Here is a 16,899-nt window from a genome sequence, read left to right on the forward strand (position 1 = left end):
CGGGAACAGCAGCTCATTTGCATTTAAAGGGACACACACATACAAAAATGGGGCGTTTTTGCTCACCCTCAAAAAGTGAAATTTTAACATGCTATTAAAAATATCTGTACGATATTTTGAGCGAAAACTTCACACACACACTTTGGGGACATCAGAGACTTATTGTACATCTTGTGAAAAGGGGCATTATAGGACCCCTTTAAATTCAAGAATGGTCAATGTTGATTTCATGGGGACTTTAAACATTACAAGGTCAAAAAATAAAACATGCATGTTTACAATAAGATGTATAATATAGGCCAGGTGTGACGTGCAGTGCAATAATGCACGAGGAGGAAGATGCCATAAGGAAACAGATTTTGCAATAACAGAGCAAAGAGCAGCGCAGATAACAGCATGTTTGAGCCAGTTATGAAGGCTGTTACTAAATAACTAATGCAAACTAATGTGTGATCTCAGACCAGCTCAAAGTCCTCCAGTGAAACTCCTCAAACTCGCTGGAGAACTTTTCCCAATCTGACGGCTCAGTAGTGAACGCATGAAGTCCAGCAGCGTGTTTAAATACCAGTGCTAATCACACACACACACACACACGACACAAAGCCCGTTTCTAATCGATCAACTTAATGCATCGATCGCAGCAACAGATGCTCAACCTCGGGACAAACACGCATCGAGATCGAGAAAGAAAAGGCAGAATTACCTTAATAATGACCTGCGAGGGGGAATCGGACATGTCGCGTTGAAATTCAGGAAGTTCTTCTGTTTCCACTTTCCTCTCCCTTGTTGCTCTTCCGTGAAATAATGTAATCCTGGATAATAATGTTCCCCTCGCGACGCACTGGCGATTTTAACTCGCTCGCGCATCCATTGGCCTCGCCCCGCGCGCGCAACACTTCAACTTCTCCGTGTTTCTTGTTTGTAAACGCGCGAGCCGACGCTACGTTGCGGCAACGCGATGGTTAATAACACCTTCCTGGAAGCGTCGCTCGCGGGAGCGCAACGCACCGCGGAACCTCATTGATCCGGACGCTTCGCGGCGAAATGACGTGAATTCCAGGCAACGCGCGCCTCCTTAAAGGGAAACAACCGTGTGTTTATAAAACGCACACCGGATCAGCGCGCGATGATATTCCGAGTTAATCCGGAATCAGATCCGGGAATGAACTCCGACTGGGAAGCGAATCGAAGATGTATTTGCACGATATTATTATATAGTTTATCAATTGCCCATTTCCCATCTAATAATAAACACGCATAAATAAACACGTGACCTAGGCTACATTTATATATAGAGAGAAGTACAGGGATATGAACATGTGCTCGCGTTTGTACAATTACAAAATTGTAACATTAAATGTAATTTTCAACAATATTATTGATCTGCCTGCATTGACACCATTATATGATAAATGAACTGAGCTTGACGATGACATCACTGTTTCTCCAGAGCGGCTGTAAATATATATATGAACTAAATTAATAACTTTTTTTAAACAAAAATGAAACATACTGAACTTAAGCTGGACTGACGCTATTTTCTTCTAGAAACAAACTTGTTTGCATTATTTTCCTGTTATCTCTGTAAAGCTGCTTTGAAACAATCTTTATTGTAAAAATATATAAATAAATGTGACTTGATAAATATATCTTTAAACCGTAACGTTTGCATCACACTGGTATTGCACACATTAGTATGGCGGATCAGAACGGGGCTAGTTGTCACAAGTGTATTACTCTCTATTTCTCCGGTTGGGTGTAATTTTTGATATATACCTTTAATTCATGAGTACATAAAAAGATAAATTTCCACTGTTGTTGCCCGCAGGTCTGTTCAAATACACGTTTGATCTTTATAGTGAGACATTATATATATATAGCCTACACATTATCAGCAGGTGCCACATTATGAAATATACAATATTAAAGGCTACAGCAAACATGATCTCCATGTAACCAGACTAATCAAAAGACTTACTATGACACCTAGTGGCGTAAATATAGCATCACGCAAAAGCCACGGTTCATAATATTATATGAACTAATAGATATAAACATATGATATATTATAACTGTTTCAATTTTTTTTTAAAGAATTGATCAGTTGACTTTAAGTTTTTTCTGAGTCTTTTACATGCAACCCCCATGTTAAAATTTAAAAGAAATCTATCTTTTATAAACACGTAATTTATATACACTGAAAAATTAGTATTATAAATATAAAATTAGGTTTTATTAAGTTACATTATTTTATTTTTTTACTCAATTGTAATGTACTGTTAATTGTAGTATTTATTTGTTTGCTACTTTATTTAATTTTATTCACTTTTTATTTATTTATAATATTAATATGTATTTTATTTATTTATTTTAAACCGAATTTTAATAGAATATAAGATAGCTAATAATAACATTTTTTTTATTTGACCGCATTTTTGTTTGTTATTTATTTTATTCAATTTTTTTTGTTTACTTATTATTCCGGCGCGGACGCCAATAAATATGACGCGTATGTTTTGTTAAAGACCTTTGATGGTGTTGACGAGTCTGTTTATAGTCACCGAAGCTCCTCCCCCATGTTTAAGTTTCGTTTTCCTTTCCTCACTTCTGTTTCTCTGTCAGTCCATTCAGTCTGAAGAACAGAATCAACAACATGGCCGAGTTCGCGATCATTACAATGATTTGTGCTCATAATGGATCTATGAAGTTCGATGATTTAAGATCAATATTCGGTCTAAATAATGAAGACATGGATTCGGTCCTCAACAGCAGTGAGTCCTTCGTCGTCGCGGTTATAAACGGACAGAAGACCGTGATCGTCCGAACCGAAGTTCGCTTGTGTCGAGCGCAGAACTGCCCGGGCTGCGCGAATCTGCACCTGTGCAAGGGCCATCTGTTCGGCTCCTGCAGCTTCGCTAAAGGAAGGTGAATAATAAAACAGACATTTTGATTCTTCTTCTGACTCTTAACTCCCTCTAGAGCTTTAACGCTAGAATCACCAAACTCCCCCTTCAAGAAATTTGATCGATGACTGATCAGTTTGGATCGATTCAACGTCTATTTTGGGTTTGTAGAGGTCATCAATAGACGTCTGTCTGCTATCTGGGCAAACTGATCTGACTTTTCTATAATAAATGATCAGATTTACGATTTTCCTACAAATGCAGATTAAAAATGATAAAAAATCCCATTGATTGAATTTTAAAATAAGACCAAACTGTTCAAACTCCAACTGTCAAAATTCAAATTTAAACCGTCAGAAGCCCATTAGACTCAATTAAGCTTTAATCTATCTATCTATCTATCTATCTATCTATCTATCTATCTATCTATCTATCTATCTATCTATCTATCTATCTATCTATCTGTCTGACTATTTTTAACTTAAAACATTAAAGCTATTAAAACTTTCTGGTCAGGTTTTTCCTAAAAAAAAACTTAATAGTTTCTTCTTAGTCTCTACAAACTTTTTTTTAATCTAGTTTAAACCGTATTTGTTCTGGTAGAATATAAACATTGGGAATCATTGTTTACTAAGCAATGTTCATAAGCTAGATGATTCATGAATAATGAGACATTACACTGCATATCTCGTGGTGAAAAATACTGGATTCAGTATTATTTATTAATTTTATATACAGTATATTAACCCTGCCAACAGGGAACGTTCTCTCCCAAAGTTCTGATCAAACGTTCTTCCATTAACGTTAATGATGTGGTGTTTAATAATGTTGTCAAAACCTTTTAGTCTACATCGTTAATGGAACGGTTTTGTTTTTGAAACGTTTTAGTTTAACATTTTTTTTCAGAAGTAACATTCCCATAATATTTACATATAGTTGCATATCAAGATAACACTGGCCTTAGACGACAGAAAACAAGCGTTTCTACTACACCGAACACAGGCATTATTCGCATCCGCATCATAACCTACAATCAAGACTTGGATCAATGTACACACGTCATTAGATATCGAATGCAATATATAAATATGTACAAACAGTCGTTGTTTTAAGGCAATGCTGTGCCGGAGATAGTTCATACTTATGCTAATAATAAGGAACTAAAATGAAACCAAATGCAACGCAACAACTGTCTGTTCCTGAAACGAATGTGTTTTGTCCGCAGACGAGGATGTCGGTTCAGTCACGATCTGCTGTCGGATCAGAACGAGCCTGTGCTGACGGCTCACGGTCTGAACACACTGGATATAAAGCATCTGTGTGTTCTGCTTCTGCAGAGCGACACCTCACTCCTACCGGCTGTAAGAGCATTTCACTTCTTTAACCCCTCAATACATACAGTAGCTCTGAAACACATCGTTCATAGTTCAAATATTGAGTCTATCAGCTGTGACCTGCCTTCCCTAGTTAGTTTCCTTGGTTTAATTAGTTCCTCACACCTGTGATCGTTCAGTGTATTACCCTCCTGTGTAGTTCAGCTCTTTCTGTTCAGTGTTCGGTCTGTAAATGTTAGACGAGGTTGTTTCCTGAGCTTTATTTCCTGTGATTCTCCTACATGTTTGAATTTATTAGGACTCTTTGTGTGATCGTGCTCTTACTATATTTACTGTACCACCAGACTGTGACGGCAGCAAAAACCAAGAACCTATGGAAGCTGGATTCCACCAGATTTAAGATAAAAAGAAGTCAGAATTGCGAGATATGAACTTTCAAATCTGACTTTTTTCCCCTCACAATTAGGAGTTTAGATATAAACTCAGAATTACAAGATACAAACTAAGAGTTGCGAGATATAAACTCAGAATTGTGAGATAAAAAATGTAAAGAATTGCCAGTTTTCACAGAATTGTGAGATATAAACGTGGAATTGGGAGAAATCTCGTAACAAACTCGGAACGAGTTAAAAAGTTTGAATTATGTGAATTATGTTTGAATTAAAGTTTAAAATATTGATATAAACTCAGAATTACAAGAAATAGGCTAAAGTCAGAATAATGAGATATAAACTCGGAATTGTGAGGGAAAAAAAACATTTTGCAAGTTATAAACTCAGAATTGCAAGAAATAAATTAAAAAAATTATGAGATAAATACTCTGAATTGTGAAAATAAAGTAAGAATTGGGAGATATAAATTCAGAATCGCAAAAACTAAAGTCAGAATTATGAGATATAAACTCGTAATTGGGAGAAAAAATTAAGAATTGCAAGTTCCGAGTTATAAAGTTCGAGTTACAAAAATTATGAGATATAAAGGTAAAAATGAAGAGTTCTGGTTTTTTCTCATAATTATGAGATATGAACGTGCAATTGCGCGTTGTTATAAACTGTTAATTGTGAGAAAACTTGGCAGAAACAAGCTTCCATCAGAATCCAGCAGAATCGTGGTTGTTTTTCAGGTGTGTCATTCTTATAATAACGGCGCGGGACAGTACGGCCGATGTCCGGACGCCGAGAACTGTAAGAGACTCCACATCTGTGAGAAATATCTGCGTGGATCCTGCGACTGCACTCGAGCTCACGACTTCTACGAGCCTCATCCACTGCAAACCCTGCAGGACAGAAGAGTTCCCAGCGAGCTCATGCCCATCATGAAGGATATCTACTCAAACATTGAAGTCCTGAGGACTCGTTTCAGAAACAAGCCTTCAGCTCAGAACCACCGAGGTCCGAATGCTCAGAACCCGAGAAGAGGCCCGAATGCTCAGAACCGAAGGCCATCGGGTGGTTTTAGAGGACAAGAGGCTCAGAGGCCTCCACAATCCCCTATAGGTATCACATCTCACAGTAGTTCACTTCAGAATTAAAATTTCCTGATAATTTACTCCATCCCCACGTCATCCAAGATGTTCATGTCTTTCTTTCTTCAGTCGAAAAGATATTGAGGTTTTTGATGGAAAACATTCCAGGATTTTTTCTATATAGTGACTCCAATGGGGTCCAACAGTTTGAAGTCACCTTAATTTATGTAGCACTTTTAACAATATGGACTGTTTCAAAGCAGCTTTACAGTGATAATAGAAGATTACAGTAGCAGAGATTGTTTAGGCTTTACAGCAGATCTAGAATAAAGTTATTGTCCAGATAAAGTTAGTTTTGATTGATTCACTTCCATTGCAGATATCATTAGTTATTACCTTAGGGGCCGCTAACACACACCGTTCTAACAGAAAACCTTTAATGCGCTCCGGCCGCTCATTTGCAGAATTATTTAACACTTCCGGGTAGCCGTGTGAACCGGAACTATTTTGACAACGTTTATCAGTACAGAGGTAAAGGGAAGGAGGCCTTCACAAGGGAGAGACTAGTGACACTTCAGGATGCGTTGTCGTCGTGTCCAGGCGCAGGTCCTTCATCAGATCCGGATACGGCCTGGATCCGGCGGACTGTGGTAAACCTCGGGATAAACAGAGACACTAATATTAGTGTAGACGCCATCCTTCTTATAATGTAACGAGTACATCAGGATTCATGGGAAGTGTTCCCGGTTCCGGCTGATCTAAACTATGCAGCTTAACATTGAATTGAGCCAATGCAGTGTTGACAGAACCGGGCTAATATGGTCATACTTCCATGTTCTGGTAAGAACTCTAGCGGCTGCGTTTTGGACCAGCTGTAGTTTGTTTATTAAGCGTGCAGGGCAACCACCCATAAGACCATTACAATAATCTAGCCTTGATGTCATGAAAGCATGAACTAATTGTTCTGCATTTTTCATTGAGAGCATATGACGTAATTTAGATATATTTTTAAGATGGAAAAATGCAGTTTTACAGATTCTACAGAAAGATTGGTATCAAAGAGCACACACACACACACACACACACACACACAGGTTCCTAACCGACGACGAGGGCTTGACAGAGAAGCCATCAAGTGTTAGACAGTATTCTAGGTTATTACATGAGAAAGTTTTTTGTCCAATAATTAGAATCTCTCAGAATTTAGTAGTAGGAAATTACTAGTCATCCAGTTTTTTATATCAGCTATGCATTCCGTTAATTTTGTGGATTGTGAGTTTCGTTAGGTTTGGAAGAAATATAGAACTGAGTATCATCAGCATAACAGTGAAAACTAATGCCATGCTTCCTAATGATATCTCCTAAGGCTAGCGTGTACAGAGTGTGTGTGTGTGTGTGTGTGTGTGTGTGTGTGTGTGTGTGTGTGTGTGTGTGTGTGTGTGTGTGTGTGTGTGTGAGTGTGTGTGTGTGTGTGTGTGTGTGTGGGTGTGTGTGTGTGTGTGTGTGTGTGTGTGTGTGTGTGTGTGTGTGTGTGTGTGAGAGGGTAGCATGTACAGAGTGAACAGCAGCGGTCCTAGTACTGAGCCTTGTGGTACACCGTACTGAACTTGTGATTGATAAGACATCTCTTCATTTACTGCTATAAACTGATAATGGTCAGATAAATATGATTTAAACCATGCTAGTGCAATTCCACTAATGTCAACATAATTTTCGAGTCTATTTAAAAGAATGTTGTGGTCGATAGTGTCAAACGCAGCACTAAGTTTGAGTAGCACTAATAGAGAGATACAACCACGATCAGATGATAAGAGCAAATCATTTGTGACTCTAATGAGAGCAGTCTCAGTACAAGATCCAAATGTGAGTTTCAGTGCAGCTTCAAAGTCTCGACACGATCCAGCCGAGGAATAAGAGTCTGATCTAGACAAACCAGCGCACATTTATAACTAAATAAACATTTATACAGTTTTTAACTCATCTGGCACGAGCTGTGAAGCGACACACATTACGTAATCAGGTTGAAAGGTCACGTGTGTTCTGGTTCAGAAATGTAGGATAGGGCGAAAAACTCCCTCTCATTTTCTCCTCCAACTTCAAAATTGTTTTACCTTTTATTTTAATTATTTATTTTTGTGTGTTTGATTTAGTCTTTGCACATTTGCTTTGTGAACACTAGATCTGTTCTTACGCCTACGTTGACCTTTTAACCTGATTACGTAATGTGCGTCGCATCACAGCTCGTGCAAGACCATCATTTGTGGTTAAAAGTATATAAATGTTTATTTAGTTCTAAATGTGCGCTGGTTTGTCTAGATCAGACTCTTATTCCTCGGCTGGATCGTGTCGAGACTTTGAAGCTGCAGTGAAACTCACATTTGGACCTTCGACCCGTTGGACTCCATTGAAGTCACTATATGGAGAAAATCCTGGAGTGTTTCCTTTAATTTCTTTTCGACTGAAGAAAGAAAGACATGAACATCTTGGATGACGTGAGAGAGTAAATTATAAGGAGATTTTAATTCTGAAGTGGACTAATCCTTTAAATATGAGAATGCAATATTCAGCTTAAAAGATGCTTATAATTCGGTGAGTGACGTGTGTGTGTCTCTTCTCTCAGAGAAAACTGAGATCTGCATGTATTTCATCAAAGGATTCTGCAAGCACGCTGGTAAGAGCTCCATAACTCTGTGCACATATGATTCATGGAGTCGTGTGTATTGTGAACGGAACTGCACTCTTGTTTTCCAGACTCATGTTTTAAGGAGCATTCCAGTGTTCCCTATAAATGGGAAGTTAAGGAAGGATCCGAATGGAAAGCACTTCCTGACAACGAGGTCATTGAGAAAGATTACTGTGATCCTAAAAGAATATACAGGTGGGTGATAAAACCAGAGGATGAAATGATTGAATTGCTAGGATGCTGAAAGTGGTTGCTATTCAATTGCTAAGGTGTTTGCATTGGTTTTAGTGTGTTGCTATACATAATAATAAAGCTGTCTATTCAGTCAGTGTATTAACTAATGTTTGGTTTATCGTGTTGAGTGTTTTGACTGTTTCTCTCTCTATCAAAGCTCTGGAATCAACCAAATTTATTTTGATACGATGACCCAAGGCCCTCACAATGTGCGGCGTCTGTCCACAGTGTCGTCAGTGGTCCAGCCCACCTTCATTCTGACCACTGAGTGGCTTTGGTACTGGGAGGATGAGAATGGAATCTGGATCCCGTATGCTACAGCGGTAAGTGACTGTTGTGTTGGTGTAATAAAACTGTATTTTTACTTGTTACTTGTAATGTGTTACTTTACTTGTTACACATAAGTAATCTGATTACGTAATGCATGTTACTTGTAATGTGTTACTTTACTCGTTACATCATAAGTAATCTGATTACGTAATGCACGTTACTTGTAATGTTACTTTACTCGTTACATCATAAGTAATCTGATTACGTAATGCACCTTACTTGTAATGTTACTTTACTCGTTACATCATAAGTAATCTGATTACGTAATGCACCTTACTTGTAATGTTACTTTACTCGTTACATCATAAGTAATCTGATTACGTAATGCACGTTACTTGTAATGTTACTTTACTCGTTACATCATAAGTAATCTGATTACGTAATGCACGTTACTTGTAATGTTACTTTACTCGTTACATCATAAGTAATCTGATTACGTAATGCACCTTACTTGTAATGTTACTTTACTCGTTACATCATAAGTAATCTGATTACGTAATGCACCTTACTTGTAATGTTACTTTACTCGTTACATCATAAGTAATCTGATTATGTAATGCATGTTACTTGTAATGTGTTACTTTACTCGTTACATCATAAGTAATCTGATTACGTAATGCACGTTACTTGTAATGTTACTTTACTCGTTACATCATAAGTAATCTGATTACGTAATGCACCTTACTTGTAATGTGTTACTTTACTTGTTACATCATAAGTAATATGATTATGTAATGCATGTTACTTGTAATGTGTTACTTTACTCGTTACATCATAAGTAATCTGATTAAGTAATGCATGTTACTTGTAATGTGTTACTTTACTTGTTACATCGTAAGTAATCTGATTACGTAATGCACTTTACTTGTAATGTGTTACTTTACTTGTTACACATAAGTAATCTGATTACGTAATGCACGTTACTTGTAATGTTACTTTACTTGTTACATCGTAAGTAATCTGATTACGTAATGCACGTTACTTGTAATGTGTTACTTTACTTGTTACACATAAGTAATCTGATTACGTAATGCATGTTACTTGTAATGTAACTTTACTTATTATGATGTTCTATTTTCTTCGTCAGGAGGGGGGTCACAACTTGTCCTCCATCTCTAGTGCTGAACTTGAGCAGAAGTATCAGGCTGATAGCAGTGCCGTTGTGGAGTTTACAGCCGGGTCACAGACCTACACCCTCAGCTTCCAGGGTAACCTAAAAAAAAATCACATGTACCATCCAGGGCCCAATGATACAGATGAGCAGTGTGAGCAGTGTTGGAGAAAGTTACTTTTAAAAGAAATGTGTTACAATATTGCATTACTTCCTTAAAAAATGACATGCTTAGTTACTTTTTATATTAGCTACCGTACAATTTTCTTTTGTAATGCATGTTAAATGTAATGTTACTTTCCTCTTTACATTAAAAAGTAATCTGATTACATAATGCACGTTACTTGTAATCCGTTACTTGTTACATCAAAAGTAATCTGATTATGTAATGCATGTTACTAGTAATGTTACTTTACTCGTTACATCACAGAAGTAATCGAAATACGTAATGCACGTTACTTGTAATCTGTTACTTTACTCGTTACATCATAAGAAATCTGATCACATAATGCACATTACTTGCAATGCGTCACTTAACTCTTTAGTTCAAAAAAGGAATCTGATTACGTGATGCACGTTACTTATAATGCAAAGTAATCTGTTTTTTGGTAATTTGTCACCATGGTAACATTATCTGAATGGTTAACATACGATAGTAGTCTTGAAGCACTTTAACGCAGCTCTACAAGCCAGTAAGGCTATACGATGACTGTCGTCTTAATGCCAACTGAACTGATCTTGCTCTTCAGATATGATCCAGGAAAACAAACGCTACTCAACGAAAAAACTCGTCAGACGTCGTCCCAAATTTGTGTCGGCAGCTGATGTACGAACAATCAAGACAACGTAAGAACGCTCCTGTGCTCAGACTCATTCTCTCTCAAAAACTTTCTAAAAAACGTGTATGACAGAAAACTCTTCACATCTGTTTTCAGTAAAAGGACATTTAACAATTTAAAGGCTCTGCCGGAACACTGGGATAAAGCTCTGACTCCTGAAACCGGATACAAGGTGAGCGCAGATTTCTGATTCCTTCACAATGACATTGATTTGTACAACATGTTGATGTTATCCTGCACTTTTCTGTGTAGAGAGTGTCTCTGCAAAGCACGGCCAGTGAATACATCAAAATCAATGAACTGTTCAATCGCACCATGAGAGGCTTTAGCATTCTGAAGATTGACAGGATCCAGAACAGAGCATTATGGGAAGTGTTTCAGTGGTAAGTCCACAAGACATGCACTCACCATTCAAAGGGTACGTTTACACGACAACGATATGCTTAAAACAGAGAAGTTTTTCCTTTGAGTTCTCCGAGTACAGACGACATCATTGTCAAAACGATCCACATTCCCACGGATCTGTGAAAACGACTAAAAACGCTGTATTCTGCTGCCAGGCCAGTAGATGGCGATGAAACACTATAGATTTAAAAAAAAAATATATATATTTTTTTTTATTGAATGCCAGTCACATACAAATAATAAAAATGACAATAATCCAACATATAGTGTAAAAATATTAAACAAATATAGACTACAACAAATAGGAAAAGAAAATATACAGTGTAATATATAAATTAGTAATACTAGTAAAAAAAAAGAACACTACAGACTGAACACGTAATATGTATGTGCATGACATCATCGTCTTCAGAGATTCGCGTTTTGGTTGTTTACACAGAGACCTTTTTTCAAAAACGTGCACTTTGAAACCCGTTTTCAAAAGTTTGCATTTTAGGCACCAAAAACGCTGTGGTCGTGTAAACGAATGGCCAAAACGCATACAAATATTGACATTTCTATTTTGAAAACGGTGTCGTGTAAACAGCCCCTTATATGAATCACAGCAAGTTGTCGGTTTTTAACCCTTTCAGGCAGAAGGACTGCATGAAGAAGAGCAACCGAGGCCGAGAGGTGTCGGAGAAGCAGCTCTTCCACGGCACCGACCGCAATCATGTCCACCCCATCAGCCTGAACAACTTCGACTGGAGGATCTGCGGGACGCATGGCACAGCCTATGGAAAAGGTGAAGAAACTCCAAATAATAAACAACGCAAAAATGAAAATTCTGTCAACGTTTACTCATGTGTGAGAACGTTCCCTGATAACAGAATATACACTATTCCTTTAACCTTCATTCTTCCATCTTTCCCTCGCGGGTCAAAATGACCCGAAGCCCTAAAATTATACTTTTTTTTTTTTTTTTCAGAAAGCTTTTCATTTTTTGAATTTCATTTTAATAATATTTTTTAATGCAATTTTTTGGAGATTTTTTTTATTTTATTTTTTATTAACCTTTAAATTACTAGATTTGATCAAAAAATAATAAATAAATAAATAAATATATAGTAATTTAAGCACGTTCCTCACATTCTGTCACGGAATTGTAGACAAGAGACGTGGATTCAGATGCAGAGTGATTTAATAACAAAACAAACAGGGTAGGTACAAATTTCAGGGCTTAGACATCTCGGGAGGAACACGAAGACACGTAACATGTACAACGAACCAGCACTGGACTGCAAACACAAAGGAGACTATATAGGAACCAAACACAGGAGACTAACGAGACAACCCAGGTGAAGAACGTTAATCACTAAACAGATAACGAGATAGGAGGGGCTGACAATAGACAGAAGAGCACATGGCACAAGGAACAACATAACAGCCATGTGCTCACAACAGAATAGACAAGACACAAACACACAACAACCTGGGAGTGTCACAGCTCTGTCACTAAACTACGAGGAAACCCAGACAAGGAAGACAGAGCTGTGACACTACCCCCTCTCTATGGAGCGGCTACCAGACGCTCCATGCCCCACAAGAAACAAACAAGACAAAAATCCAGGAGGGAAGTGGCAATGAGGATCTGGGGGAGGGATGGGGGACCGGGTCCATGAAGGGAAACAGGAACAGGGGTCGACAAATTAGTAGGTAGCCGGGGCAAAGCAGACAGTCTATCGGGCGGCCAGGACGAAGCAGACGACGACCCTTCGGGCGGCCAGGGCGGTGAAGACCCTTCGGGCGGCCAGGGCGGTGAAGACCCTTCGGGCGGCCAGGGCGGTGAAGACCCTTCGGGGGGCCAGGGCGGTGAAGACCCTTCGGGGGGCCAGGGCGGTGAAGACCCTTCGGGCGGCCAGGGCGGTGAAGACCCTTCGGGGGGCCAGGGCGGTGAAGACCCTTCGGGCGGCCAGGGCGGTGAAGACCCTTCGGGGGGCCAGGGCGGTGAAGACCCTTCGGGCGGCCAGGGCGGTGAAGACCCTTCGGGCGGCCAGGGCGGTGAAGACCCTTCGGGGGGCCAGGGCGGTGAAGACCCTTCGGGCGGCCAGGGCGGTGAAGACCCTTCGGGCGGCCAGGGCGGTGAAGACCCTTCGGGCGGCCAGGGCGGTGAAGACCCTTCGGGGGGCCAGGGCGGTGAAGACCCTTCGGGGGGCCAGGGCGGTGAAGACCCTTCGGGCGGCCAGGGCGGTGAAGACCCTTCGGGCGGCCAGGGCGGTGAAGACCCTTCGGGCGGCCAGGGCGGTGAAGACCCTTCGGGGGGCCAGGGCGGTGAAGACCCTTCGGGCGGCCAGGGCGGTGAAGACCCTTCGGGGGGCCAGGGCGGTGAAGACCCTTCGGGCGGCCAGGGCGGTGAAGACCCTTCGGGCGGCCAGGGCGGTGAAGACCCTTCGGGGGGCCAGGGCGGTGAAGACCCTTCGGGCGGCCAGGGCGGTGAAGACCCTTCGGGCGGCCAGGGCGGTGAAGACCCTTCGGGCGGCCAGGGCGGTGAAGACCCTTCGGGGGGCCAGGGCGGTGAAGACCCTTCGGGCGGCCAGGGCGGTGAAGACCCTTCGGGGGGCCAGGGCGGTGAAGACCCTTCGGGGGGCCAGGGCGGTGAAGACCCTTCGGGGGGCCAGGGCGGTGAAGACCCTTCGGGCGGCCAGGGCGGTGAAGACCCTTCGGGGGGCCAGGGCGGTGAAGACCCTTCGGGCGGCCAGGGCGGTGAAGACCCTTCGGGCGGCCAGGGCGGTGAAGACCCTTCGGGCGGGCAGGGCGGTGAAGACCCTTCGGGGGGCCAGGGCGGTGAAGACCCTTCGGGGGGCCAGGGCGGTGAAGACCCTTCGGGGGGCCAGGGCGGTGAAGACCAGGGCGGGGGCGACCCCGGCTCAGGAACAGACAACGGCTCAGGAACAGACACCGGCTCAGGAACAGACACAACCACAAGGACAGACACAAACACAGAAACAAACATAACAGCCATGTGCTCACAACAGACTAGACAAGACACAAACACACGACAACCTGGGAGTGTCACAGCTCTGTCACTAAACTACGAGGAAACCCAGACAAGGAAGACAGAGCTGTGACACATTCTTTCAAATTAAATTCAAAATAACTCACAATTTCATGCATAACCCTTTTAATTCAGCTCTAAATATCTTACATTGGGAGTCTTTGACCTCTTGTGGGAATATAATAATAATATAAGATGATATTTCATGACTCTAGATGGGCTTGTATCTCTATATGGAGTAAATGAGCTGTTCTTCTGGGTCCTAAAGCCAGTTTCTCTTCAGTGTGCGTTCAGACACACATGTAGACATTATACAATCATTTTGTGGTAAAGTTTTAGCGTTTGTAGTTTGAATTGAGCATTTTTAGGTTGTTCTATGTGTACTGAATCATTCCATTCATTCCTAAAGGGGTCAGATTGACCCGCGAGAGAAGGATTTTTGACTTTTTTACATTTCAAACTCCTCAAATCCATTAAAATTTGGTTTTTTTGAGTGTATTCGTGGTTCAAGTGCGACTAAAGTCCTAGAGTCTTGAACCCCTCCGTTTAACACTCAATTTTTAAAAAATGAGTTTCGGGCCACAATGCCCCGAGGGAAGGATGAGAGTAAAAAACCCTTGAGTATTCTTCATCTCTCTTTACAGGTAGTTATTTTGCCAGAGATGCGAAATACTCGCACAGCTACACTAACGACTCGCTCGATGTCACTCGCTCGATGTTTGTGTGCCGGGTTCTGGTTGGCGATTACACTAAAGGAGACTCCGATTATCTGCGGCCCCCGTCTAAAGATGGAGGAGACACCGTGTTCTACGACAGCTGTGTGAACGACGTCTGGGACCCGTCTATATTCGTAGTGTTTGAAAAGCACCAGATCTACCCCGAGTATCTGATCGAGTACAGGGACTCGAGTGTGTGTGAGCCAGTGGTCACGAGACCCACGGTGAGGAAACATGTTCCTTCATACAGCAGCGCAAACTCCAGCGTTGGCTTCACTTCAGCATACGCTTCATACGCTTCCTCGCGGGTTACTCCCTCTTCCTCAAATACTTCTCACGTACAAGCTTCAGCTTCAGCTTCTTCTTTCTCATATGTTTCTCCCTTCTCTTCTTCTTCTTCTTCTTCTTCTTTCTCACAGGTTACTCCCTCTTCCTCCTCTTCCTCAAATACTTCTCGCGTACAAACTTCAGCTTCAGCTTCTCCAAAGTCTCCAAAGTCAGACTGCATTATTTGCTGATCCTCCATGTGATCATTCCTGGGGCTTCAGAGGAAGCCGGTAAAAAGTTAATCCTGATAATCAAGTTATAAATGTTACACATTAATTGAAAATGATGTTCTCGGATTCACGAAAATCTTCTTAAGAAAGAAGTTAAGAAAATTCTTAAGGTAAATATTGAGAAGTTATAACTTTTCTTGAGAAGTACAATTCTTGAAAAAGTCCTCAAATATTAAAGTTTTTGGGAATATAAAATATTTTTATCTTTTTTCTTGATTTAGAGAATAAGAGGAAATTGTCATTTAAGAAGAATTTTTTACTTCATAAGAATGTTTCGTGAACCGGCCCCTGGTGTCTTGTATTCTCAGGATAAAGTCGTGATGAAAACAAAGTAGCGACAGATCTTTTCTTACATCGAGGCACAAGTTTGATACCACACTTATTGTCCATTTATATAAAACAAATGAATTTGCAATTTCATGCAGTTGTATATTTAATGTATAAAATAAATGTGCCCTCTAGAGGTGTGAAACAAAAATGACATGAATCCAAAAATGCCTCATACATCCAAGTGTAGCGAATTATTGAAGAAAGAAGAAAAAAAGAAAATAAAAAAAACGTTGGTTCTGTGCACCGGTTGTTGATTGGATGTTGAGATGTGGGCGTGGCTCTGCAGGGGGCGGGGTTTAATAACACTAAATGATTGGAGAATCTCACCTTGAAGAGTGAAGACTGTGCTTTCATTGGAAGATCCAGTTAAATATTGCATTATCAAAAAAAAACATATTGAAAAAGTATTCACTATAAGATCTTTAACATGAATTTATAAAACAAATCATGTCATGCTGTTTTGAATGAAAATGTATAATTTGTCTTGATTTTAATAATTGTAATAATCTCAATATTTGAGATAATTGTCACAATAAAGTATTCCAGTACACAACTTTACAGTGTTTTTTTGTCTTCATATTGCATCTATGCTCCGCCCATTGGAACAGTTTTTCACAGGAACTGATTATTACACAACACCTGGCGCCGCACGATACAGGCTTGACCATCAGTTCTTTTTGTAACGGACCTTGTAAGAAATGTAACAATGCTCTGACAGCAATAAAGCACTGGTGAAGGCTTGAGCTCATCAGTCCACAGTAAGGGTCTGAAATAGCACTATTGTGGCACTAACACACCAAACATACAGCAGTGGCCAAAAGTGATGTGCACTTTTTTTTAATGACCTAACAAGTTTGCGTATATATAAATTGTCATATCTAAATATTAGGAATATATATATATCTATACACAAAACTCCTAACAAGTTTGCGTAAACCATCAAGATATTAGGAATATA

General features: G+C 40.4%; 2 protein-coding genes across 4 annotated transcripts in view; one reads left to right on the top strand and one right to left on the bottom strand.

Moving 5' to 3' along the window:
• etv6 (ETS variant transcription factor 6) overlaps positions 1–1,152 on the bottom strand; it is a 50,010-nt gene extending 48,858 nt beyond the window's left edge. The window contains exon 1 of one of the 2 annotated variants that reach the window (XM_077197578.1): positions 704–1,152. In XM_077197578.1, coding sequence (XP_077053693.1) covers positions 704–736 — 33 coding nt within the window. In that variant the 5' untranslated portion in view covers positions 737–1,152. The remainder of the gene's footprint in view (positions 1–703) is intronic. The other variant, XM_077197576.1, reaches the window with a different exon arrangement.
• A 1,391-nt stretch (positions 1,153–2,543) lies between these two features.
• LOC143706029 (protein mono-ADP-ribosyltransferase PARP12-like) lies at positions 2,544–16,494 on the top strand. 2 transcript variants are annotated; one of them, XM_077197571.1, is made up of 13 exons: positions 2,620–2,925; positions 4,129–4,264; positions 5,361–5,733; positions 8,323–8,373; positions 8,454–8,580; positions 8,777–8,942; positions 10,037–10,157; positions 10,810–10,906; positions 10,996–11,071; positions 11,152–11,282; positions 11,937–12,088; positions 14,983–15,278; positions 15,474–16,494. In XM_077197571.1, exons 1-13 carry the CDS (start codon positions 2,654–2,656, stop codon positions 15,570–15,572), a joined length of 2,097 nt encoding a protein of 698 aa, XP_077053686.1. In that variant the 5' UTR covers positions 2,620–2,653; the 3' UTR covers positions 15,573–16,494. The 2 variants fall into 2 exon arrangements, with proteins under 2 accessions (XP_077053685.1, XP_077053686.1); XM_077197570.1 differs by having other exon boundaries at positions 2,544–2,925; positions 14,983–16,494.
• The last annotated feature ends 405 nt before the right edge of the window (positions 16,495–16,899 follow it).

Source organism: Siphateles boraxobius, unplaced genomic scaffold (assembly GCF_051911475.1).
Source record: "Siphateles boraxobius isolate OS27281-9 unplaced genomic scaffold, OSU_SipBor_1 4, whole genome shotgun sequence".
NCBI lineage: Eukaryota > Metazoa > Chordata > Actinopteri > Cypriniformes > Leuciscidae > Siphateles > Siphateles boraxobius.

Excerpts from the sequence above, each read along its gene's own strand:
- LOC143706029 (XM_077197570.1), top strand. The coding sequence starts at position 2,654 with ATGGCCGAGTTCGCGATCATTACAATGATTTGTGCTCATAATGGATCT. Across the intron at positions 8,581-8,776 it reads GATCCTAAAAGAATATACAG|CTCTGGAATCAACCAAATTT; the intron begins GTGGGTGATAAA and ends TCTCTATCAAAG. Across the intron at positions 12,089-14,982 it reads TGGCACAGCCTATGGAAAAG|GTAGTTATTTTGCCAGAGAT; the intron begins GTGAAGAAACTC and ends CTCTCTTTACAG.